At 33.8% G+C, this 25,870-nt stretch overlaps 1 protein-coding gene across 10 annotated transcripts in view; it reads right to left on the reverse strand.

Annotated features, from left to right (window-relative positions):
* LOC134843542 (gamma-aminobutyric acid receptor subunit pi-like) overlaps positions 1-25,870 on the reverse strand; it is a 69,465-nt gene that overhangs the window by 28,466 nt on the left and 15,129 nt on the right. For 2 of the 10 annotated variants that reach the window (XM_063859672.1, XM_063859654.1), the window contains exon 1: positions 21,399-21,785. The exons of 1 other annotated variant lie outside the window; for it this stretch is intronic. In XM_063859672.1, the coding sequence (XP_063715742.1) occupies positions 21,399-21,678 (280 nt within the window). In that variant the 5' untranslated portion in view covers positions 21,679-21,785. Of the gene's footprint in view, positions 1-4,033; positions 4,213-9,842; positions 9,976-10,553; positions 10,735-10,793; positions 10,906-11,829; positions 12,018-21,398; positions 21,786-25,870 lie in introns of those variants that run through there. 7 more of the 10 variants (XM_063859681.1, XM_063859663.1, XM_063859697.1 and 4 more) reach the window with 6 other exon arrangements.

Below are 25,870 nucleotides of genomic sequence, written 5' to 3' on the forward strand. Positions count from 1 at the left end.
GGGACGGATTTAGGGGGGCGGGGGGGGGCGGACGTATCCCCCCCCCCTCCCCCCTCAGGAATTCGACCCCCTGCCGACCCAAAGTACTTTTTCGACCCCCTGCCGACCCTTTGGTACTTTTTATGAAATCCATTTTCGGCTAACCGACCCTAAAATTTTTTTTCTAAAGGCGCCTTTGGCGCCAATATATTCTATTTTGAGGGGGGAGCGCGCGCCGAAAAAACGCAATTTTTGGTCAAAATTTTCCAAAAAGTGCCTAAAAACGCCTTTTTTGGACTGTTTTTTCAAATTTTTGCCTACGGCGCAAAAAATGTTGCCAAAAAAGGGACTAAACCATGCTTAGGGAGAGCTCAAAACAAAATTCAATTCGGTCGACCCCTAAAAAAAAAAGGTCGACATAATTTTTAAAATTTTTGAATTTTTTTTTGAAAATCCGCCCCCCTCGAGAAAATCCTAGATCCGCCCCTGGCTTCACCTGCTGTGATTCGCCTATTTTTGAACTCTATTTTGTCAATACTTGGCTTTGGCTTCTCTAATTAAAAATCAGGTATATTTCGACTGAAATGGCTCGGCTGAAATGGATTCTAGACAGCTTACTTTCAGTGGCAAAACTGCAGCTTCTCGATTTTCAAAATCGAAAAATCAGTTCAGCTGCTTGTCCCATCATGACAAAACCCCTGAATTTTTCAACTGCCCATGAATATTTTTTGGTGAGCCTCATAGGGAATTAGTATAGCCAGTTCGCTTGTTACAATTCAATTTATGTCGAGTTTGAGCGATAGTTTGCTACCCAAACAGAATTTGCGCTATGCTTGAAGCATCATATGTTTAATTTGAAGATGCGCATAAACTACTCCAGAATTAGACAGGTTGTTACTGAAACAAAGGGCGTGGATTTAGAGAGCTTAACTTTTTCAACGGAAGCAAAAAATTCAACTCGATAAGATTCTTTTTTCAACGGCGAAAATTTGTTTGCGTTTTTTTTTGCAGTCCAAATCATCACTGAAATCACTTCATATGATGACAGGGGCAAATCTAGGGTTTTCTCGAGGGGGGCGGGGGCGGATTTTCAAAAAATGTTCGAACATTTTGTCCTTTTTCTTTAGGTCGACCAAATTGATTTTCCGAGCTTTCTTATGGGGAACTTTTTGGAAAATGTTGACCAAAAAATCGCGTTTTTTTTGCGTGTGCTCCCCCCTCAAAAGTAGTATATTTTGGGGCCAAAGGCGCCTTTAGAAAAATTTCAGAGTCAGTCGGCCAAAAATGGATTTCTTAAAAAGTACCAAAGGGGGACCCTTTGGATCGGCAGGGGGACCCTTTGGAAAATCCGCCCCTGTATGATGACATGTTGTTGTGATGCCTGATTTAAATTTAACAAAATCATTCAAACATTTAGTACACTCCCATAACTTGGTCAATCCAGTAAACAGCAGAATACTTAAAAAACACTAAGAGTCACAAACACTAAGAGTCAAAACACTAAGAGTCACAACAGCAGCATATTTGAAAAACACAAATTGTATACAAAGGAAAGGCCTCACCTAGATCAATCAAATCAAGTTTTGACACCGAGTTTTGATAAACTTTTTTTTCTAAAATTTTTTTTCAAAAAAATGTCATTCATTTTCAGTGTGCTATAGAAACATTGTTTCGATTGTAAAAATATTAATTTAACGAACTCGTCACATTTCTCTTTTCATTAAGCAAAACTTCAAGTCTCATCTCAGAACTTTGATATTTGATGATATAACCTTATACGAGATCAATGTAAGCTTAGTTTTATGCTTGAAACTTTTTGAAATCTCATGCTCTCAAATGTATTTCTTTTTTTTAAGGATTTTGTTTTTCAATCCAACAGCGTACCTGACGAGTCAGGGGAGTCAATATTTGGGCAATCGAATGCGATAAAACAATGCAATCTTTGAGAAATTGTCGGTATGAAAAAATTAAGCGTAATTTACAAAAACTTTTCCAACACAGCAGAGTTTAGTGAAACTATTTAATTGTTCTTGGAAAAACTTTAAACGTTAAATTCGTTGAGCTCAGAAATTTTTTGATAAATCGCGCATCACTCTCGCCCAACTCTCTGATTTATTGCTGATTGAAAAGAGTGCATTGAGAAAACTCCGGGAATCTTACGTCATTGCTAATCCATATTTTTTCCGAGCAGATTTTTTTAATTGAATTAGACTATTAGAAGAAAAAAACAAGACTGCTCGGATCAAGGTCAAGCCTGGAATGTGGAGTATTTCAAACTCGCTGTGGATTTCGCTCAAAGAAACTGATGAGTATTTCAAAAAAATGAAAACTGCTGGAGCTATTTCTAAAAACCAACCTCCAAACGCCATATCACATAAATTGATAAATTTCGCTGCTAGTAAGGTAGAAATTATGACGAAAAGCCTGTTTCAACCCATTCGGAACTATTTCTATAACGTATTAAAACTCCGCTTAAGCGTTAATAGCACAAAATATACTGCACGTTAATTGTCCCGAATTAGCCGTAATGGCCATATCTATAGACTTGTGACTTTGAAAACGAATCACAGGTGAGAATTTTTTAAAATGTGAGGTCAAAGCAACGAGGCTTTTGGGATGATACGAAAAAAAAATGTCAAAAACGAGTAATAAAAAAGTCGAAATTTTTCACCAAAAAAAACTGTTCGTGTTACGGCAAAGCCCTCAAAGTTTTGACTGACCAAGTGTTCTCCATTAGTTTTCGGTTAATGAAGTTGTGACAAACTATGAATTTTAGGCTGAAAGAAAAAAAAGAGTAATGAAGTTTGAGTCGTGAATGGAATTAATAAACCAATTAGCTTGCCTCAAGTCAAATTGGAACAATTTGGGCGTAAGGGATGACTCGCCACGCGTTAATATTGAGAGTTAAACCATCAGCATCAAAATATAAATTGAGCAGTTTAGTGACACTCGTTTCATAGTGGTGAGGGTGACTTTTCTGGGAATACCAAGACGAGAGTTTTGATCTCCCGAGATAAACATTCATTTGAAAGCTGCTCTAAATAAAAAACCACCCGAGTTCATGGGAAGTCGGAGCAAAACAAGGATCGCCCTGAGCACAAATTATCAGCCAGCTTCTTTGAATTTCGGAAAAAAACGAAAAATTATAGAAATTTAGCTTACAAGTGAAAAAAATATATATTTGGTTTTCAAATTTTTGTCATTTTTGCAATTTTTAGTCAAATAAGAAGATAGGTTGCAATTAGTTAAAAAGGAATCAAAAACATAATAGTTCCGTCCTTTCTCTGTGGTGCTTTCCCTTATCATCCACTCGAGGCACTTAGGATAGCATTCACTTAGAGGCACTTAGAATAGTGGTAAGGCGTTCACTTTGAAATAGTCAGATCATGTATTCGATCCAATGCCATGGGAATGATAATGTATGAGGACAAGCTCTCACTTCAGGTCTATCATAACCTGAACAATTTCGGCTGCAATAGTGGTACCACTTGAAAGTTCTAGACGCAAAAAACGGCCTTGATTTGCAAAAAAAAGCTTCACTCAACAAAATAACACAGTCTGGAATGTGGGGAGAAAATACAAATGGACCATCCTCGACAGGACAAATAAAGCCTACTGATAGCTCTTCTACGATTTGCAGGAACCACTTTTTTTTTACTCACGGAAACAGTTTCTTAGTCTGATAGGTTAACCTTCTAAGAACTGATCAAAAGTGACTGCAAGTTTTTATTATGACACCACACTCGCTAAGCCTTTTTAAAAAATCACAAATCAATTAAGATAAACACTTTCTAGACCAATTGCACTGTCCTTTCGCTTCTTTAGAAGGGCAGGAATGCCAGAAACAGCAACTCACCGGTCAAATTTTTTATTTATCAGCCGGAATATTGCAGTTTCGGAAAACTTCGATGAGCAATAGTTTCCTTGTTTTCAAATATTACGGTACCAAAAATCTATTGATTGACTAGAATGGTTTTTCCTTGCTTCTTTAGTCTGTATTAAAACTTCTGAAAAACTGTATTAAAACAATTGGAAGTTTTTGTTTTCACTATACCTTGCAGATTACCGGACGGTGTACCAATTGACTTTATGCTTCTGAAGTCCTCCATAGATAAAGAATACACAAACAAAAATGGAGTTTTAAACAAAAAATCAATAGAGTTCCAGTTATGACTGCAACAGTTAATTGCGACCTAAGGTTGTTCAAATAGTTCAATTGTATCAACTAGTTTGTAAACTGGTAGCTGGTTATTATGAAATATTACCCAAAGAGCAATAACACGCAAGGTGGATTAGAAGTCAGCTGGGACTCCAAACAACTAGGGTAGCTTTTGTCGTCTTCAAAGTGATACCTTTACACCTGGACTATTAAATGGACAAAATATGGAGCATAACTTCCCCAAACTATCTTTGATTTCACTTCAATTAGTATCAAGAAGGTTGGATTTATAATATCATAAAATGGCGGTCGGATTTGAACGGTCCTCATATTAAAACTGAGATAACTCTTACTCTGATACCTTGGTGGAACGGCAGTCGGGCGACAACGCGCCCATCTATATGGGTCTAGACAGAGGCGGATCTACGAAACTTGCAAAGATAGAGAACGGAAAGTTTTAAGCTTTTAAATCAACCAGAAAAAAATGGCTAAAAACACATTTCAAATGCGGTTTTTAAAGGTGTAAAACAAAAAATGCGTTTCTCTTGGCACGCGTTATCTTCTCAACATGTATTAATTATGGCTTGTGAGACAGTTTTAGAAAGTTTGTAGAGTCGTTTATCGAATTAACCCCCGGCCTCAACCTTGGATCTTTTATGACCGGGTGGGGGGGGGGGTGTTTTCAAAAAAATCTCGTTGACTTTTTTTGGCTAATTTTTGAAAAACAGGCCAAAAAAGGCGTTCTTAGGCACTTTTCGGGAAATTTTGACGGAAAAATTGCGTTTTTTGGCACGCGCTCCCCGCTCAAAACTAGTATATTTTGACGCCAAATTCATTTTTGGCACCGAATCAATATGAAACGCTATTTGGACCAACTAGCCTAATGTCAACCCGCATTGGAGTTCCATGAACAAAAATCAATTATAATTCAGTTTCCTTGTCAATATCCACAAAAGTGAAAACAAACCGATTATAATCAATTGCTTTTTTAAATTCATTATAATCAATTTTTTTTTCACTTTTGTGGACACTGACAATAAAACTAAATTATAATCGACTTTTTTTGCAATTTACTGAGATGCGAATTTCAACGCACATAAAGTTTTTTCTACTTTTTAAACTAAAGTTGGTTATGTTGGTTACTTGTTGTTCAATTGAATTTTTTTCTACCAAACTTTGATATTTTTGTTACTTTTTTAGATTACTCAACATTACCTCCCTAGCGTTTGCGCATTTACAAGGGGTAGGGGGTTCAGGTGGGGGGGTTGTTCAGGCGGGGTGTTCATGTGGGCGGAGAGGGAGTTGTTCAGGAGGGTATGTGGGTTCAGGTGGGGGGTGGGTTTAGGTGGGAGGGGGGTTGGGTTCAGGTGGGGTGGGTTTAGGTGGGGGGGGGGGGAGGAGGAAAAGGGCAAACGTTAGGGGGATTGAAGGGGAGCAAAGAGGCAAACGTTGGGGGGGGGGGGGGGAGCTCAACGGAATCTTTTTGCAATTTGAGTTTAGGTTTTGAAATGGATTAAGCCAGTCCGTACCTTCGCTTTGCAAATTTTTCGCATCACTCACTCGATAAATGCTGAAATTCTTGCAAAATTTTGCACGACGCGCGAAACAAAAATAAAGTGGAAAAGAAACCCGGGTTGACCAAAACTTCTTATCATACAATTTCCATATATGAGAAACTTCTTGTCATACAATTTCATACAATTCCATACGTACAGAAAATTGTATGAAAACTCTATGATAAGCATTTTTCCATATATGAAAATTGTATGATAGGTGTTTTCCCATAAACCAAAAGATTTGATTTTTTCCTTCTAAATGTAGTCTCTGAAAAATTTCCGGTTGTAGTTGCAACCGAACACAAGTGACAAAGACCTTGGTTACTCAAAACACCAAAGGTTGGACGGTTTTGCATTTACAATGCATAGAAAACGACCTGAATTTGGTTGTCTTTCACAATTCATATAACAAAAGTAACCAACTTTTATTTTTTGGCAAAATTTTTTTAATGATGATTATTTTAAATTTTTGAAATTTCAAATTATCAGAATTGAATTGATCAAGGCGTACATTAACACACCATACAAAAGAAAGAGGAATTTTTAGCGTTTTTGAAAAAAAAATCAAGTGAAAAGAAAATAAAAGCCAATTTTATCGTATCCAGGACTACGTTATGCACACAAAATATTAACTTTTGCATGCAAAAAATTTTTTTTGAAAAATGTTTGTTTGCGTACGAAAATCGATTTGCGGTTGAAAAAAACAAAAAAAATTTCGGGCCAAATTTTCAAATTTACTTGAAAATTATTTTGTGTCGCCATCAAAAAATGCCAGTCATACAATTTCCATATATGGGAGTTGTATGATAAGCATTTTTTTCAAAAAACGAAAACCTCAGTTTTTTATCACCAGATTGTTTTATTACAATCAAACAGCCACAGAAATGATTTTATACCAGTTTTCAACCATTTTTAGAAATTGTATGAAAATTGTATGACAAGCATTTTCCCACACACAAGATGTATGGAATTGTATGACAAGCATTTTTGGTGTATGGAGGTCAACCCGGGAATTCATTTCAATGTGATTTCCTACTTATTATAAAATCCATTATAATGGATTCAAAATGAATTATAATGCATTTTGTTTTGGCGAGAAAAATGGATTTAAATCCATTTTTAGTCCAATTTTGTTGTCTGAACGTAACATGGGAATCGATTATTTTAACAACATTTTAGACCACGAAAATCCATTATAATCGATTTGTTTTCACTTTTCTTAAATGCGGGAACTCAATTTTACAAATAGTTCCAATTTCAAACCCTCATAATTTACAAAAAAATATATAAAGTGAAACAAATTTTGGAGAGAAGCCTCCTCATACTTCAGTGTGACCCTCCACTCTGCCCAAGCTGAAATCCGATCACCACCAAATCACAAGAATCACACTGAAAGCTTGTTTCCATGGCTTACTTTGCTATATCTGCATTACTTAAATGTATACTCATAAAATTAACTTGCATTAATCCTTAATGATCAATCGAATCTAACAGATAGCAATAGCGAGAAGGACTCTGTTGTGTGTTTTGAGTAACTTGGGATGCTCAGCAATAGTCAATTGCCAACTCATCGCTAAAAACTAAGGTATTTTTCCAGCGCAAATTAAAACCGCGCTAACCTAAATTAAAAAAATTTTATGTTGATACATTTTAATTTTAAATTTTTACTTGTAATTGGTTGAGAAAAGACCTTTGAAACCAATATACTTTTTGCTCACGTTTTAGTTGAATTTTTGATGTGGTTTTTAAAAATACAATGAATAATTAGACAAGTTCATAAACCACTAATTGCTTTATATTTTTTGAACATAAAATTTTGGGAGAATTTTATCAATGATCCAATGCTTCAAATAATGAAAGTAACTGATATCAAATCAAAATTAAGAAATAATAATTATACTTTTCATGATACTGCAAATAGTATAACTTATGGTTAAAAGGAATCTTTCAACAAACTGGTTTCAAAATACATACAATATATGCATGGCCAAATCAAAAAAACTTGAAAGAAAAATATCATATAAGCACGGAAGTTTAGCTCCTTTTTGGTTTTTTGCAGCTTATGTTTTGTGATAGCTTTTATACCAATGGAATTTGTTTTAAGCAGGCAATTAAAGTAATTTGTTATTAAAAATCTTCAAATTGCTGAAAAAACTCCTTGTGATCATCAACTAGCAGAAACGTTTCTGACAACACTGATTTTGGAAAAGAATTCTAAAATTAGGAATCAATTTAAAAAAAATACGAAAAAAGATTTTTTTCCTTTATTTTTCAAAATCATTTTTTATTCAAAACTCCCGCTGCTCCTTTATTTTTCAAAATAATTTTTTCTTTCAAAGCTCCCGCTAAATTTCAATTTAGTAAGAAGAATTATTAGAGGTGAAAACAAACCTTTAGTTTTAACTATGGAACATTTTTTCAGTTTCGACACTGTTGAACGCCCTCGTAATTTTTCGAGGTACAACAGTGCCAAAACATTATATAGCTCAACAGTGCTATAAATTTGGACTTTGTTGAACGCATTTTCAGTTTTGGCACTGCTGTTCTTCGGCCTTGTTGATCGCTTTCGTTCTCTCGTAAATCAAACTAAAAAAGGACAAATTTTTTTATCTCATTTCTAGCTCGACCTTTAACATGAATTACAAATCAAAGAAGCTGGTTGGTGCGCATGAAGCTCAAAATGCTCTAATCACAAAGAGAATTGCAAAATTTTATATTTTTCGTTAAACAGATAGTTTTTGTTCCGACTTTCGTAAGAAAAGTTACGGAATATTTGTGCTCGGGTGTTTTTTTTTTCTTCTGACAAATTTCGCCTTTGTAACTAGCCATTTTCGACGGAATTTGATTTCATCGTTCAAAAATTGTTATTGTCCTGAGCGTAGATTTGAAAAAATAACTTATCTGTAATCAGTTTCTGTAAAGTTATGGGGGTTTCAACATTGTCATTTTGACCAATTTGTGACAATTAACGAGCGATATGTTTCGAGTTATTAACGCGTAAACGGAGACTTAATCTGTGTTAGAAATTTTTTCAAATTCATTAAGGAAGCTTATTTGCCGTAATTGATTTGTTACTAGAAGCAAAATCTAGCTTTTTTGAACTTTATATGGCGTGTTGGGGTACAATTTTCACAAAAAATTTCAAATAAAAAAAATCATTTTTTTTTCATTACATTTAACTTTTTCATGTTATAACTGTTCCATAGACCTCATAAGGCAGTCGGAAAATTTAGGGCTTTGCCCTGATACGAGCAGTCTTGTTGTTCCGACTTTCGATACGAAAGTGACGGAATATTTGTGCTCGGGGTGGGTTTTTTTTTCTTCAGACAAATTTCGGCTCTTTTCCTGTCCCCCCCTTTCAAATTCAATTTTGAAAAGTTTATTTAACATTGTCATATCGCAATGAAATTTGGCGTGGTGAACAAATCGACAATTGTGAACAAATTTGTTCTCCATATTTTACAGCGTAACATCACGCATTTAGCCGTAATAACACGTAAAACAAACATAAAACTCGGTATTTTGAAAGGGGGGGGAACTGGAAAAGAGTCCAAATTTCGACTTTTTAACTAGCCATTTTTGACGGAAATTTTTTATATCATTCAAAAGGTATTGTTGTCCTGAACTTAATTTTGAAAAGATATTCCACCTGTGATTATTTTTCGTAAAGTTATGGGGGTTTAAAGATTGCCATTTTGGCTAAATTGGGACAATTAACGCGCGATATATTTCGCGCTATTAACGCGTAAACGGATATTTAATCCGTCTTAGAAATCGTTCCAAGTTGGTTGAAAGAAGCTTATTTGCCATAATTGTTTTGTTACAATGAGCGAAATCTATTCTTTTAAACTTAATATGGCGTGTGGGTAGATGATTTCATAAAAAATTTCAAATTTTAGAAGAAAAAATTTTTCATTTTTTATTTATATTTAATTTTTTTTATATTATTACTGCTCGATAAACCTGAAAAGGCAGTCGGAACATTCAGGGCTTTGCCCTGATACGAGCAGTCTTGTTAATTTTGTTTCCAAATAATTGTATTTTCAAAATTAGTTTGAAATAAGTAAAAGTTTGAGTAAACAATGGTGAGAGATTTTTTGAACATTTTAAATCAAAATTCCAATAACTTTCCATGGCTGAAGTCATACCTGCAGTGCCGATCGTTTCGGTTCCAAAATTTTTGATGCTGCGAAAGTCTTGCATGTTGAAGAAAAATATCAAAATTGAACAACAGAATGATTGATTATTTATCCCCTAGGTGGTTTTATAGTTATTTATACCATTTCAGAAATGGATCCTTAGATATTACAGATAATTGAACACGGATCAATAGCACTAGTCAAGGATTAAGTGACTAAAAGCAACCCTAAAACATGGAAATTTATCGAGTACAATATCAGTTTACGTCTTTTCCTATCAGCGGTAGAACATGCAAGCACCTAGTTTACACAATTATCGAAATATTTGAATACACAAAGCGCGTTTGCTTTTTGATCAAAACATGTTTGCTATACAAGAGGACATAACAACGCACTTAGTAAAAGGGATCCCTTCCATATTGTCACAACGATTAAGAAGATATTAGAGGTGGTATAAGAGACAGCTACGGGTGAAAGGGCGGATAGAGAAATTGTTCAAAACAGCTCAGAAAGTTAAACGTCTTTTTTCCAGTCACAAACAAATTTAAATCAAGCTCAGTTTTTTCTTGGTCATAAAAACTTGGCAATTTTTTTTCGTTATTAAATGAAACTCGTAATGTATCAAAGGTTTGTATCTGTATTTCATTTGCTGTAGGCACAAAAACACAACATTAGTTATTGCCAATAAAGAAGCAATTTCGTGGTCAATAAAAAACAAACCTTGGACTAAATGGAGCCTGCCTGTTCTATCGATTGTTCACAGAGATCAAAATATGCAAAAAGAACAAAAACACCAATGAACTAACTGATTAAAATCAATTTTAATGCAAATCTTAAGTTAAAACTTCCAATCCGATGGCAGTGAACAGTATAAAAACTTTAATAAAAGTAACAGCTTTATTCAAAATTAGAACGAGTTTGACCGAAATTCTGGAATTTACTCTAAAGTTATCAACTTACCTGCTGCTGCGTTTTCTAAGTATTTATTTGAGTTATGCTTGTTTCCAGCTATTGATTGCATGGCAAAGGCGGCAATTACGACCAGTTAATGACGGCTATTGTTACGCTTGGGTTCATTTTAAGTAAAAATTAAACATTGTGTCATATGGAAACGAAATATAGGCAGGTGTTTTGTGAATCAAGCCTCCCTTGGGAATAGGAAATGACCATCGAAATTGTGTTCGAAAGTTCAATTGGTACGATACGATAACTGGGAAATATTGAAATATGGAAAGTTCGATGTGTTCTTGTTACAAAAAATAAATTGAATAGGCTACTATTAATAAGTTAAACTAATCGCACTATCTGTTGGACTTTACAAAAAAAACTTCAAAAAGGTTGACTTAAATCATCCCAAATGGCATTTTCAGATGGAGCATAAATGTTAATTGCAGCCGTTTTTAGAAAATACCAATATTAGTGCAGCCAATATTCAAGTGAAAAAAATCTCCCTTAAAATTGCGTATCGAAAGATTGCAAAATACCTAATCAAATTAAATTATGTTCCAAACGAATTTAAAGGAACAACAAATAACAACACGAAGTTCACGAACAACAAATAACGTCCAGTATTTTTTTCGCCCAGTTTTACGTAACTCAAAGAAAATTCACATGGGTCAAATCTGACACCTTATTAAAGCCCTGTTGATCGTGATTTAGAGTCCATAAAAAATCGGTCTGAATTGGTCTGAAGAAAAATTGGTCTGATTTTTTTTGGTTTTTAGATTAAGTAAGACAAAAGTTGTGACGCTGACCTCACCGCTACAGTTTTAAATTTTGTTAGCATTTATTGCCTCTCATTATTGCAGTTTTTCATCTGTAATTGTTTTCAGTCACACTGTTTTGTGTAAAGCAATTTTTTAAAAACATAATGCCAAAACAGCTTGCGTGAAAACAAAAAACAGACAAAATAGTTTTGGTGACAGTAGTTTTTTTTTAAAATGAGCACTAAAAAGTTTTTGATGAAAGTTAGCAGATATCAAATTGTATAACTCACCGATAGTTTTGCAAGAGACAGTTTTCATGCTTCTGAAATCAGAGATGGTAGATCCTCCCCCCATATTAGCCATTTCGACGCGAACTAGATGCTTTTATTTACTTTGTAAAAATTATTACACCTGAATTTCAGTTCCTCGTTGTTCCCTTTTTTCGCGAGGAAAGTTGATAAATCAAACGACGGTTTCAGATAAAATAAAATTTTAAAAACGCTACTCAGAAAGTGTGCAATCAAAACACATCGAAAATCGATTTCCTTGGCAATTAGAGATAATAAATGGTAATGATGTGTTTGTCTGTTGATGTTTATGCGCTGTTTTTGCTGACATTTTTTTATAACGCTCCATGTTGAATACATTATTTCCTGATTTCTATTCAAATGATAGTGTTTTCAAGTAGTTTTCAAATTCCGATTCTCCTCTTATGTAGACTCCAGAATCCTAGATAAATGACACCATATTAATCTACTCACATATGTTGGTTTATAAATAAACTTTGAAGTACTAATAAAAAAATAGATATCAAAACAGAACAGACTTGAGAAACTGTTTTTTTTCTTACTTGGTTTCCATCCTATGGTTTCCACTTTTCGGAAGTCAGTGAGTTTGACGGCCACATCGAATGTTAACTCGTCCATTATGCTAATTGATTTTTTTACAATGCAGATTTAATGAAAAATGAAAAAGTATTGGGCCATAAGGCTTGAATTGTCCTTTGATTTTGAATAAGAAAGCAAATTTAGTGATCGAGAAATGTGGCTCAACCAAATATATTTTGATGCAAAATTTTGTTCACATAAATAGGCAACCAAAGTCCCACTTTTTATAGTCATAAGACACGATCTTTTTCATAATGAGTTTCATCAGCTCCCAAAATGATAATTCAGTCACGTGCCGAGTAAGGTGATTTCAAAATGAGCGGAATGAGTTATATCAAAACTGCGGCATAAGACTTTTATTGCAGGAAACTTATTTTTATAGAATGATAAATGCGACAGGTAAGAATTTTGGTGAGAAATATTTCTAAGCCGTTTCCTTTTTTTGATAAATTAACCAACGCTTTTTCTAAAAAAAATTTTTTCACAAATCTAGCCTAATCTTTGATCTGAAAATCAAATACGTTTAGATAAGTCATCTTGCCAGAGTTTCATTGCAACTTCAAACATCAGACCAATTTCAGCGATCGAAATAATAGTTTTCATATAAAAAGTTTGATATTCCGATAAAGATATCTATGCCTGTAATTCGAACGTTTAAAAAATGTATTATCTGCAGCCTTTTTGTGATTTTTTTTGGCTTGGAAACTGTCCATTTGGCGATGTTCGTAACCCTTTCATATGCTTTGTGAAGAATTTAATTTTGATATTAAAATTGTTCTAAGGCGACTCGTTCACATCTTTCATGCTGAGGGAAGAAAAGCAAAAAAACAAACGTTGTGAAACTGCATTTTTTTGTTATCAGAAAAATATTCGAGCCATTTAAGGAGAAATTGGGGCCCTGGCTTGATCTAAACAGTAATGCTGTGATTCGTTTTACCTCTTTAATCTTATGAGCCTCGGTATTGATAAGATAACTGTCAATCTATGTCCATCGGTTGATCGTTCGTGTTATTTTTAGAACAGACTTTAAATTCAACGCATTTCTTGTTTGTTTCATTCTTTCAGCTTGGAATCCATAACCTATACATAGGTAGACAGAACAGTTTAATATTTTACTATAGCTCATTCTAACGACTCGAACTTGCGGAGACTTCGTTAATTTTGGCTCACTCACATCGAGGAGCCGCCTAGTACCTGGACCCAATAATACAATTGGCAGTTATTGCAACGAAGATTTTGGAAATCGACAGTATTAGTGGAACAAAGATCCCAGAAACTCAAATTCTGATCATGGAACAATTTTCAGGAACTGGGATTGATACTGGTAGACTCAAGAAACAAGAACGCGTTTCAATTTACGAATCCACTGAGGAAAAGAGGTTAAAGAAGAGAAGAAAAATTCTCTAATACAATTATAAGTTCCGAAGCCGACATAAATTGCGATCAAACTAATAGGTGAGACGGCTTTTTGATCAAAGCCCCAAGATTAAAAATCTACTTTTCTGCTTTCAACAAACCTCCTGATGCAGCGTTTGAGAGATATGACAATTAGACTTATTGTAAAACTAGAAACATGCAAGAAAGTCGGTTTTATTAGCCCCGTAGTGATCACAAGAAAAAAGATGGAATAGTAAAAATGGATCTAGACTGGAAACTTTATAAAACCAAATTTGTAACGCAATTCTTCATATGCCGAACATTCACGAATTGATAAACAACGTGATTTTGCAATTGTCAGAAAAGCCAAGCGGTCAAGTATGTTTCAGCTTTTTTAATCTCAAAACGCTTAGAATTGTCTCGAGGCTCGTGATGCAACGAGTAAACAATACACTTTTTGCATAGTAGGTGGTAGCACACATGAACATACCGAGTTTTTCTCTGATATGCAAAATGAGTTTCAAAAAGTCTTAGACTCACTTAAAAAACTTTGATTCACGAGTCATCACACAAATAATTTTTTCGTGGCCACGATAAGCTCATTTAAAGAACACAAATCCATTGTTATAAGAACACTCAAAAGCCTAAATGAAAACAACATGGCAGTGAAAAAAACATGGCAGAGGCGCTTTCTTTCAAAAAAGCGCTTTTCTTACATAATGCTTAGGATTCAAGATATCCGAATCAGGGGTGCAACCGTTGGCGGGAAAAGATGACTCAACAGGGATTCTTCCCAATTTAAACAACATATCTTAAAGTCGATCATTTTTTGGATCAACAAATCTACATATCAATTTTTTTATCAAACGTGGCAACGTTTAGCTATCCATTCAGATCTCTTTCAATTTTAAAATAACTAAAAAATTGACTGCTGATCAAATCAAAATTTTCGAAAAATCAAAAGCAGAAGGTTTAAAAATTACCTAAGCTTACACGTTGAAATTTAGGAAAAAACTGAAAACTGACGCTTTCAACACCGAATTCTGAGCACCGACTCCAAGGGGAAGAGTGAGAAACAATTGCGTTTGCATCAAGATTTTTAAACTACCATAAAATGAAATTTTTCTCCAACACATTAGAAGTTTTCGGCGTAGTTTGAGCTTCAGAACAAGTCAGAAATCATCTAATTAGCAAAGAATTATAAATAGTTACGGTTCACAAAACTTTACTTTTGACTTTTTCAGGTAATAGTCAACAAAACTCATCCGTTGGGTCAACAGACTTTTGTTATTTAATTGTAAAATGTTTCGTATGCCTTTGAAAGTCATAGGTTGTACCGATCTTTTAGTCTTCCCCTGGTTAAAACCTTACATTTTTCACATTATGACAATGGATTTGTGGTGGTTTCAGTTGGAGCATTTCGAGAAGTTTCATTTATTGGTGATTTTAATAATGCTGTAAAAATAATTCTGTAATTAGAAAGCCGGCGCTGTATTTTGTAAATTAAATCATCACATCGCGAACAGCATATACGAGCAGTTTATTTGGTTGTCTCTAGCTTACTCTAGTTTTTTGCCTCAAAATGTGTGCACCTTTTAATAGTTGTTTTACTCAGTCTCTCAAAATTTGCAACAATTCCCAGATTAGGGCAGAAAATTGTTTCTGAATTTGTGTACCATTAGAAACTACCATTTCAGACAGGGTACATTTGTTTTTTTTTCAATTCCAGCATCAAACTTAATCTAGCAAAACGAAATTCAAAAAAATTAGATCCTCACCTTATGTTCTCAGAGAAAGATATTATTGCCTTAAAATTCAAAGACGATTTGTTGCAGGCTGACCATCATGCTTAGCTAAAATTAAATTGTTACAAAATTGATTTGTCGTTACAACTTTCAACTTTCCCTAAATCCCAGAAAACCATACTCAACAAAAAACAGTAACCAATAGGAAACTGCTCCAAAATACTACAACAGTTGGCACGATCATTTTAGACTTAATATCGACAATTACGAATTTCAGAATTTTGAGTTTTCATCGGGCGTACATGAAGAACAATAAAAAAATCTTCAGGGTTGATTTAGTTTTCTTAGACAACGACCTTGTCGTTCGGCAGCTATACTTGGATAATTTCACTTTATCTTTCATGCTACTCACCTGGGACAGTATGGGATGAATACCTCTCAATTTTTAATCCTTTTGTAGAAAAAAAATGATATTGAAACTTTATAATGTACACTGTTAGATAATAAATTAAATGAACTTCCAGAAGACTGGTATTTACAGTTCACGCATATTTTTTTTAGCCATGACAATCAAATTACATAACTTTTAATGCGTCAATGGAAAAGATCATTCCGAATCTGAGATTTACGAAACAGCTTTTCTCTCGAAAAGAATTTTAACTGGACCACCAATTTTCGTTGAAAAAATCTGATTTCGTATCATGAAAGTTTATCTTATCCGAGAACAGAGCACACATATGGGAGCTGCATGATAGGGCAGACAAAAGCTAAATGGACAAACATTTGAGCAATTCCAATACTCAACTCACTCAAAATACAACATTCTTCTCGAAGCATCAGTGCGATCATCAGAACCCTCACAAAAACTAGAATTCCCTGGATAACTGCTTCTGGGGGATAGTTTCATAAGAAGGCCACGAGTCGCAAAAACGAGGAACCTTACTTCAATTTCAGCTAGCAAAACATCTTAGATTCCTCAGATCTTACGCTAATCCTAGCCCTAGATGATGGACGCATTCTTCGCAGATCAGATCTCGCTTTCAAAGGTAAATTGCTTTTCGGCTACTACACTCAAAATACTAGCCTCAATTCAAAACTGAAGACCACAAACCCCACGATGATCCCACGATGATCCCAAAAATTCAGCGTAAATATGAATTTCAAACTTCGACGCGCGTCAGCACAATTTTTTTTGAAACAAAGACATGCTGTTTAGATTTTGCTGCCAAATTTGATATTGCTACTCAATTAACCCCGGTTATTGTGTTAGTGGTAAAAAAAATTGTTTATTTGCCATCAAAACAACATATGACCAAAAAAAATCATCAATTCTTCGTAATCGAATAATTAGCGCTAGGCTGTTGAACTATGGCTATAAGTTCTATTCGTAAACCCCCCATCTGAAACTGAGCTCAAATTAAACGACGACATAAGTTTTTTCCAGACTTCTGTTCTTGCGCAGTCCTTTCTTCAGCATGAATAAAGCTTTTGGTGCTCTGAATATTATTTCTGGAGGCAAAGTGTATTTAACCTGACAAAAAAGTAGAAATGGTTGTATGATGATCAAATTGGATCAGATCTAAAATTTGCTAAAAATTTTGGTGGAATTTCGATTGACCTAATGCTCTTTCGAAACTAAGCTTTAAATTTATTATGTTTACAGTTTTGAAGGTGTAAAAACTTTAAATGTTTTTTTTTCTGTTAAATTGAAAATTTTGTCATACGAACTCATATCATCGACTACTGAATAGTAATAATCCTGCAGGACGACAAATACAGCAATTATATCAAAAAACATATCGATACTAAAAACTTAAGCCTTTAATTGTATTTTCTTGAAAATTCATATGTTTTGCAAAAAACTCGTCGAATGATGTATAAAACATAGTTAATCATAATTATAGAATTAATTAAAACGTTTCTCATTGAAATGCAAGCGTCTGCCAAAAAAAGACAGCAATTAGACGAAAATTTTATTTCGTTCATTCAAAGAAAAGTTTTTTTCCTTAGGAAGGCTTCAAACGCAAAAAGTTCAAATATAAGAAAGTGAAAAATTTATATACATTTATAGATCGATATTTAAAACAAATAATTTTAACTTTGGATGCTTCAAATTAATAAAATCATTTAAAAAAAGGTAATTTTTATGTTGTATCTTATAAGCGCATTTTGAATTTTGTAATTTTTATAACTAGGGTTGCATTGAAGACACATAGTCCTTTTTTATAGTATGAATAGTCGTCTTGATAGTTCCGGGTGCTATGCAAATGAGAAGTTTTTTTCCAAAAGAAATTTTTGAACCAATTTTTGGTGATATATTGCAGTAGGTGGTAGTGCAATTGCAATAGCTGGATGTCATTTTGTTATACTTCGCACATTATTTATAATTTTTTTCAAAAGCTAAATTTTTGTATTAACAAAAACTATGTTAGTAGCAATACAATTATTTGAAAATGAAATGACTTTATCATGCATTATAATTCACAAATTTTATACATGCACTATGCTCAAAATTACCACCTATTTTAACATTTTACTCATTTTGTCTTTGCTTACAAGATAAGACTTTTCAAATTGTTATGTTTTCATCACAGCGTTCATAATGTACCTTGACGACCTGAGTTGACCAAAATAATTAGTGATTTCAAAAAATGGATAATTTTGCAAATAAAGTTAGGTAAAAAACCTTGTTTGGTCAATAAAGGAAAAAATCTGTGTTTATGTTTTTTTGTATTTATGCAAACTAAAATAACACATTTAGTAATTTTTTCATCAATAATTTTACATAAAATCCGTTTTCAATCGACACTGATAGTTGTTGATCAGATTTGTCGGTGTAGTGATACTCAATTTCAAGTGGCATTAAAATCTTATATTGAATCAAGACTCTACTGTCGGTTGAGCATCTGAGTTAATCTAACAAATTAGTGAAATAGAAAATTAGGATAATTTGCGTTTGAACTTAGGTCAAAACAAATTTTTTGACCGATAATTTAAAATGTAATGTTTTAAGTAAATGATGCTCAAATAATCGTTAAAAGTAACTATAAAATAATTAGATTTTTTACATTTTATAAATGCAAGAAAACCAAATTTCGATCAACGCTGAACAGTGTCCTGTCCGTTCAGATTTAATGTATTAGTTATACCTATAGCCACTCATTTTTTTTCAACATCTGCCTTGTTTTTTAACTGGAAAAATCCGAGAAAAAAAACGTTTTTATTTCACAATCAATCAATTTTTTTTCCAATTATTTTACGGCAAACTTTCGAACTTAAATTTTGTTGACGCTTACAGGTGCAAAAATTCTTGAGTAAAATTGAGCTTAACTCAACACAATAACACTGTCTGCAAGCTGAGAGAGTAGAAAAAATTGAGTAAATTTAGCTTTAGACTTAAGTAATTAAGGCTTACCGATAACTTCTTTATGATTTGCAAAAATACAGTTGTTTTAATGTTCGCTGTGTCCAAAAAAATAGGCGATAACTGATTTTTTTCTATAAAAACTTGTTTACTTACAAAAGAAATTAAGAAACCATCAGTTACCTATCTGATTTCAGGGTTGTTGATATTTCATTCATTTATTTCACTATTATTTGTGGTGAATCTACTTAACAATACCCCCCTATGGAACCTATTTAAGAATATCCACCACTATATATAAATACAGTAAACTAGCACTGAGCTTTCCATTGAGAATTATAATTTTGCTGCATTCTAATTGGTCGAAAAATTGACCAATTTGATCTAATTAACAATCTACCCCCTTTCTTGAAATTGGTGGAGATTGTTAAATAGATCCATTGTGGTTGCAATTTTTAAAATAATATTTGAGAAAAATGGTATAAGAATCAAAAACAGAGCTCAAAAATTCAGTATTTAGAAAAAAAACTAAAACATTTGCATGGTTTCATCCATGGCTTTTGCTACATCGGTATTTAACCAAAATTCAGAAAAGCCGCATTTCGAGGTTCATGGGAAGCAGGCTCGGTTTCAGATCGTTGAATGCCTATCCTGTAATGATAAAAAATTCTTCAAAAAATTGAACAAACTACGCAGCTGCTACCTTGATCAGATTTCTATTTAATATTATTGTCATTGCTTCAAAAATTGGGGATGAAGTACGAAAAAAATAAAAATCAGCTACCTCAATTTTGAGAATGAAATGAATTAAAAGCGAACCGTAAAAGTTTTTTCAAAATTATAGTTTCTGTAGGATTTTGTAATTTATTTGCTCCCCTACGTTACTTTGTAAAGAATTGGCTCCTCTATAATTCGTTTTTGTCTAAACAAGGCAGGATGTCCGTTCTAAGGTCCATTCGTATTCGTTTGGTATTTCTCAGCTAAGCATTTTTTCGTATTCTTATTGGTTGACTTCATTTCATTTTGTAATGAATTGGATCCTTTTACAAAACGGAAGCAAATAGTTAACAAGATTCAGTCCGTGCTCTATGTAGTTTCAGTTTTTTGGTAGCTTCAGTTTTTTGGTGAAAATGAAATGTTTTGAAAAGTAGGGTTTCCAAAATTTTTTTGCCATTTAGTGTCTAAGCTCCAAACAGGGATCACAAGCAGTTGGTCTATATAGCATGGCTTAGTAAAAACAATTGGTGGATACAATGTCAATTAACTGTTTTCGCCAATTAATTGGATTGACAATCGTGGTTATGTCATTTAAACAATTAATTGTAATTAATTGGTTTCATTCACGGCTTTTGCTACATCAGTATTTAACCAAAATTCAGAAAAAGCCGTATTTCGAGGTTCATGGGAAGCAGGCTCTGTTTCAGGTTGTTGAATGCATATCCTGTAATGATAAAAAAATTGTTCAAAAAATTGAACAAATTACGCAGCTGCTACCTTCATCAGATTTTTATTTAATATTATGTAGCGTGCCACCCAAGTATAGAAGACCCAATTAATTGCAATTAATTGGCCTTCGTTGTAAATTGACACTAATTGAAAGAAAACTATTGTCAATTAATGGTCCATTTAATTGCAACTAATTGGTCACGATAATTTGCTAAGCCCTGCTTCATAGACTTTTAACGAGAAACGTATAAAATACCAAAACTTTCAAAATGCTTTGTTTTAACCTTTTGATTTGTTTTGGGCACGGTTTGGTCGTTTTGTTTTATTGGCTCCCAATGCCACCCAAATCAGCTTCAATTTTCTCATAATAAAAAGTAAGACCCAAGAACTTAGGAAGAAAGTTTCAAAAAGTGTGTATTTGTCATTTAATTTTTGTAGTTATTTGCTGACTGAGTTTTTGTTTGATGAATCGCTACGTTTGTTTGAATATGTTACTTTTTATTTTTGTTGTGATGAATTTTTGTTACTACCGCAAACAATTGCTTGTAGTTGACATAGAATCTAAAGATGCAGTCTTTTCCGTTGGGTGTCCTGCATTTCGCAAGTAATACGCGAGTAAATCTAACTTGCAAAAATACGAAAAGTTCTAAGTTTTGCTAGTGCGTCCATCTTACAGTTTGCAAGCAACAACGGCAAAAAATTTTTATATGCAAATTTTTTGTGCTCGTCTTTTTTTTCTACTTTGGTGCGACTAAGCTAAGCTTAGGATTAAATTTGGCGTGACTTTCTTATTTTTGTTTTATCGAAAAAAGCTTAAGAATATATCTGGGTTTTGTTTACGACTATCGAAAATTTTGATTATGAATTTTTTGTGCTGACCCTGGTGAATCTTGGGTTGCCGTTTTAATCCTGAGTTAATAAACAAATGTGTTATACTTAAAAACTCTTGCTATCATCTTGTTAAAATTTTCTGGGCTAACTGATAAATCTGATGCCTAGTTTTGAAGAATTTGACAATGAACTTGAAAATATATTTTCACCTTTGAATAATCTTGCGTTAGGGATTATCGGCGGCCTTTCTCTGTTTGTGTCAGCTTGCATCGCGGGTAGCAAAAACACAGCCGAGATTGCGTGCAGAGCACCCATTGTCCTCTTACTCGGAGAATCGCACGACACATTCCGAGAAGCATTGGATGATAAAAATGTGGGATTAGTCAACTCTGCATCAGCACTCGCTGGATCACTAGATCCATCCACAGGTTGTATTTTGGTGGACTTATAACTCATATGCATACTGGTTTGAAAAAGGAGTCCGGACATTTACTTAACGGAAAGAAACAATGCAAAATCAAATAAATAAAAATGAACTCTGATGTGTTCCAAAAGCTTAACTAAACGATGCCGTTATTTCAAAGTAACGTATTGCAGTTGAGTTGAATAATCTCCAAAACAAAAAACTGTTTATTATTTTTCATTAATAGTAATGGGGATATAGAAAACTGCCATTTAAAGATATGCACCATATGAGCTCTCAAAAACTTGTTTCAAACAACTAGCCTGTTTCTTTACAAGTAGTACAAAAAATTCCGACCACAACTATTGTAGCAAAGATAACCAAAAATAAGTTCTTACAAGGATTTTAAGAACTATTTATAAACAGCATTGTTCTGGCATAAAAAAATCTACTGAAATTCAAAATCAAGAGCTAAAATCAAGGAATCTATTCCAACCTGGAAAAATATGAAAAACTACAAAAATAAGGTAGTTGCTGGAATTTAACAACTTCAGAAAAAAGTTCTTTTTTTGAGTTGTATTTTTTCAGCCCCCTTCGCACACACATGTATACACATATATCATGCAATACAAAAAAATTTGACCGTATTCTGCGTTTTGCGGAAAAAATGTCAACTTTGGTCTTATTTTGACGCTTTTATGTTACTTTTTATCGCTATTGGTAATTTTCATTAAAACAAGACATGTAACAAAACTTTTTCCTCGCTTCAATTTGCTTATAAAAAGGATTTTATAGTGTATAACCTGTATAAAAAGTGTATAAAATTTTTGATTAAAATATTTAAAAAAAACTTGTTTTTAAAAATGGATATTGGCGACTGTCGAGTCGATTGAACAAATTATACAATGCAACTGATTGTAATCGATTTGATAATTTAAAAAGTCCATTAATTAGGGCAGAACAAACTTGATTACTAAACTGCGATAATTGGTTGCAATCTTAGTTTTGCCAATACAGGAGAGCACGTAAACAGGGATTGTCTGTTGGCGTATCTGTGGCACGAAACATTTCGACTAATTAAAAAAATTTAACAGTTTTTTTCAATTGGTGTCGTTTTTTTATTCCTGGTGTGAAACAGGGATTGTCTGTTGGCGTATCTGTGGCACGAAACATTTCGACTAATTAAAAAAATTTAACAAATTTTTTCAATTGGTGTCGTTTTTTTTATTCCTGTTGTGATGACAGGATCTGACAGATTCAAAGATCACGTTAAAAGGGTATATTCTACATCAGTTTTCCTCAAAAAACTGAATATAAAAGAAAATTAAAAAAATCCAAACATTTTTCTTCATTAATTTAGATTGTGCTAAAAATATTTGAAAACTAGGCTTACTAATGTTGAACGAATATTTTAATCTAAATGATCAGACTTTAAGACCTTGCTCGAAATTAGATTAAAACCCAAAAGTTTCAAACCGGTCTTTTCTCGACTCTGGGAAGACTTTCTGAAAAATTTTGATGTTGTTTAAATTAGGACTAAAAGGCTGCAATATATCCCACAAATTTTTTTTTTTAATTATCGGAATTGAATAAAGGATCTTACGCGGAGACTTTTCAACAAGTTCCGGATATGTTTTGACAGCTTTTAAAGTCAATGCACGTAGTGAAGACTCTTATATAGATCACCCGCATTGGAGTTCCAAGAATAAAAATCGATTATAATTGAGTTTCCTTGTCAGTGTCCACAAAAATGAAAGTAAATCAATTATAATCAATTAAAAATGGATTACAATATTAGTATTTTTCGAGGCAACAAAATCCTTCCTTTTTTCATCCATTATAATCGATTTATTTTCACTTTTGTGGGCACTGACAATGAAACTAAATTAGAATCGATTTTTTTCCACTTTACTGAGATGCGAACTTCAACGCACATAAAGTCTTTTCTACGTTTTAAAGTTGGTTACGTTGGTTACTTGTTGTTCAATTGAATTTGTTATTTTTGAACTTTGATATTTTTGTTACCTTTTATATTACTCAACGTTACCCCCCTAGTGTTTGCCCATTTACAACAAACCCGCCTCTCCCCCCACCCGCCCAACGTAACGTAATCAGGTGGGGGTGGGTTGAGGTGGGGGTGTTCAGGTGGGGGGGGGGGGGGGTTCAGGTGGGGCGGTGTGGGTTCATTTAAATCCGTTTTTAGTCCATTTAGAACGTAATATGGGAATCGATTATATTTACAACATTATATGCCACGAAAATCCATTATAATCGATTTGTTTTCACTTTTCTTAAATGCGGGCAAGCTTGCTGATTTTTCTAAAACTTCAAGTTTTTAACGCTCAAATTTGATTTTCATCGGTTTGAATTTTGATTTCTTTTGAAGTTTTTTCTCATTTCCTTTGTTAAAAGGATGGTGCACTCCACTGTCAAACAACAAAAGTTTAAAAAATCACCGAAAAAGTTTGGAAAAGCGTTTTTAATCATCAGAAAACATGGTCAAAATAAAAAAAACACCCAAAGACAAAGTTCTTTCCCATTCCAAGGGTCGGGACGAGAAAAAAAAATTAGTCGAAGCGTAAGCTGACTGAGTTTCACATACGTACCTCGTCTGACAGTTAAGAAGAAACAGAGATGGGATCCAAAATTATTTCGCAATTATAATGGTTGTAAAATAAATGTTTTTCTCATTAACTTGCAACAATTAAAATTGAAGGAATTCTCAAAGTATCTTTCATAAGTTACATCAGTTAAAGATCATACTTAAAAAAATGTTTTCTTATTGCATTTTAAAAAAATCAAATTTGAATTCAAAAAACAAACTTTGACTGCTTTTCTTCAAAACCGAAATTTAGTTTAACAATTTTTTATTGACGGTGAAGTTGTTATTTTTCGGATTGTAACTTTCAAAGCTACCATTTTCTTATTTATCACCATTTTGTGCGACAAGGGATCAATTTTCCAAAACTAGTCCGCGCTCAGCATAACGATGAGGTGGGGAGGATATTGTGTTTCAAATTGAAGCCAGTATTTTTATTCTTTAACTCGTAACCTAATTTTTGTTTCAAAATACCGCGACGAGTTACTTAATGAAGTGAAAGTAGTTGAAATTTGAAAAACCCGAAGCGGGTTTTTCATTTTTGCTAACACTCAGAATAATTTATTTTCCCGTCGTATTGGTTACATCTCCACCTTTAAATCAAAAAGTTGAATGCTCAAGGCTCACCAAGATCCGTTCTGGAGGGTGACGCAATATTACCCAGCCCAGAAAAAAAAACACAAAAAATTACATGTGGCTCAAACGCAGGGGCACAACAGCGGTTCTCCACAATGAGCTAAACAGCTCGTATTTTGACCATTAACATTGTAGACAAATTGTCTTAAATTAACTATATCATCCGACAACAAGCGGAAGAGCAATAAATGAGTAGTTCTACAAAAACATCTCAGCAAGATAATTGTATGCTTCCTGTGTCAAGGTGCTCAAATAATATATCGAGCTTTCCAATATAAGAGCAAAAACTTCCGGGTCAAGGAGCTCACTTCATGTTTCGACTTTCATCGAGCAGAAGTCAGTGCTCGACCGAAAAAATAAGTCGAGACAGAGTTTTGGGTCGAGCACAAATTCGAAACTTACCTCGAGCCCGGTTGAAACATACTTTGAGCACGGTCGAAACATACCTCGAGCACGGTCGAGCACGGTTAGCTTAGTTTTTGTCTTGATATAATGATGTAAGGAGAGTATCAAACTTTTAAAATTTGGCAAACTTTTAAAATCTGGAGGTGATCATTTTAATTTTGAATTTTTAATTAATCATAAATCATAAAATCAACTTTTTGTGAAAATTGTATGACTAGTATTTTTTCGTAGACTTAGTTGGATTTGTATGACAAAATTTTTGGCCTACGGAGGTCAACCAGGGACGCAAAATGCATAAAATATAGCGTTCAAATCAGGATAACTCATGAGTCTAAAAGTTGAAAACATACCCGAATTCGGTCGAGAACCGTCAAAACATATCTTTGTTGGTTCGAACATGGTCGGGCAATACTTCTTCGCCGAGCACGGTCAAAACATACCCTGCTTGGGCCAGGCATGGTCAAGCACATTTGTTTCGGCCGAGCCCAATCGAGTTATACTAAATTTGGGTCGAGCACGTTCGAAACATACCAATTTTTGGTCGAAACCGTCGAAGCATATCTTGAGCACCTCAACACGGGTTGATAACTTTTGTTACTCGTGACCAGATTGGGGCATATCGCTGTGGTCTAGGTTGA

Source organism: Symsagittifera roscoffensis, chromosome 1 (genome assembly GCF_963678635.1).
Source record: "Symsagittifera roscoffensis chromosome 1, txSymRosc1.1, whole genome shotgun sequence".
Taxonomy (NCBI): Eukaryota; Metazoa; Xenacoelomorpha; order Acoela; family Convolutidae; genus Symsagittifera; species Symsagittifera roscoffensis.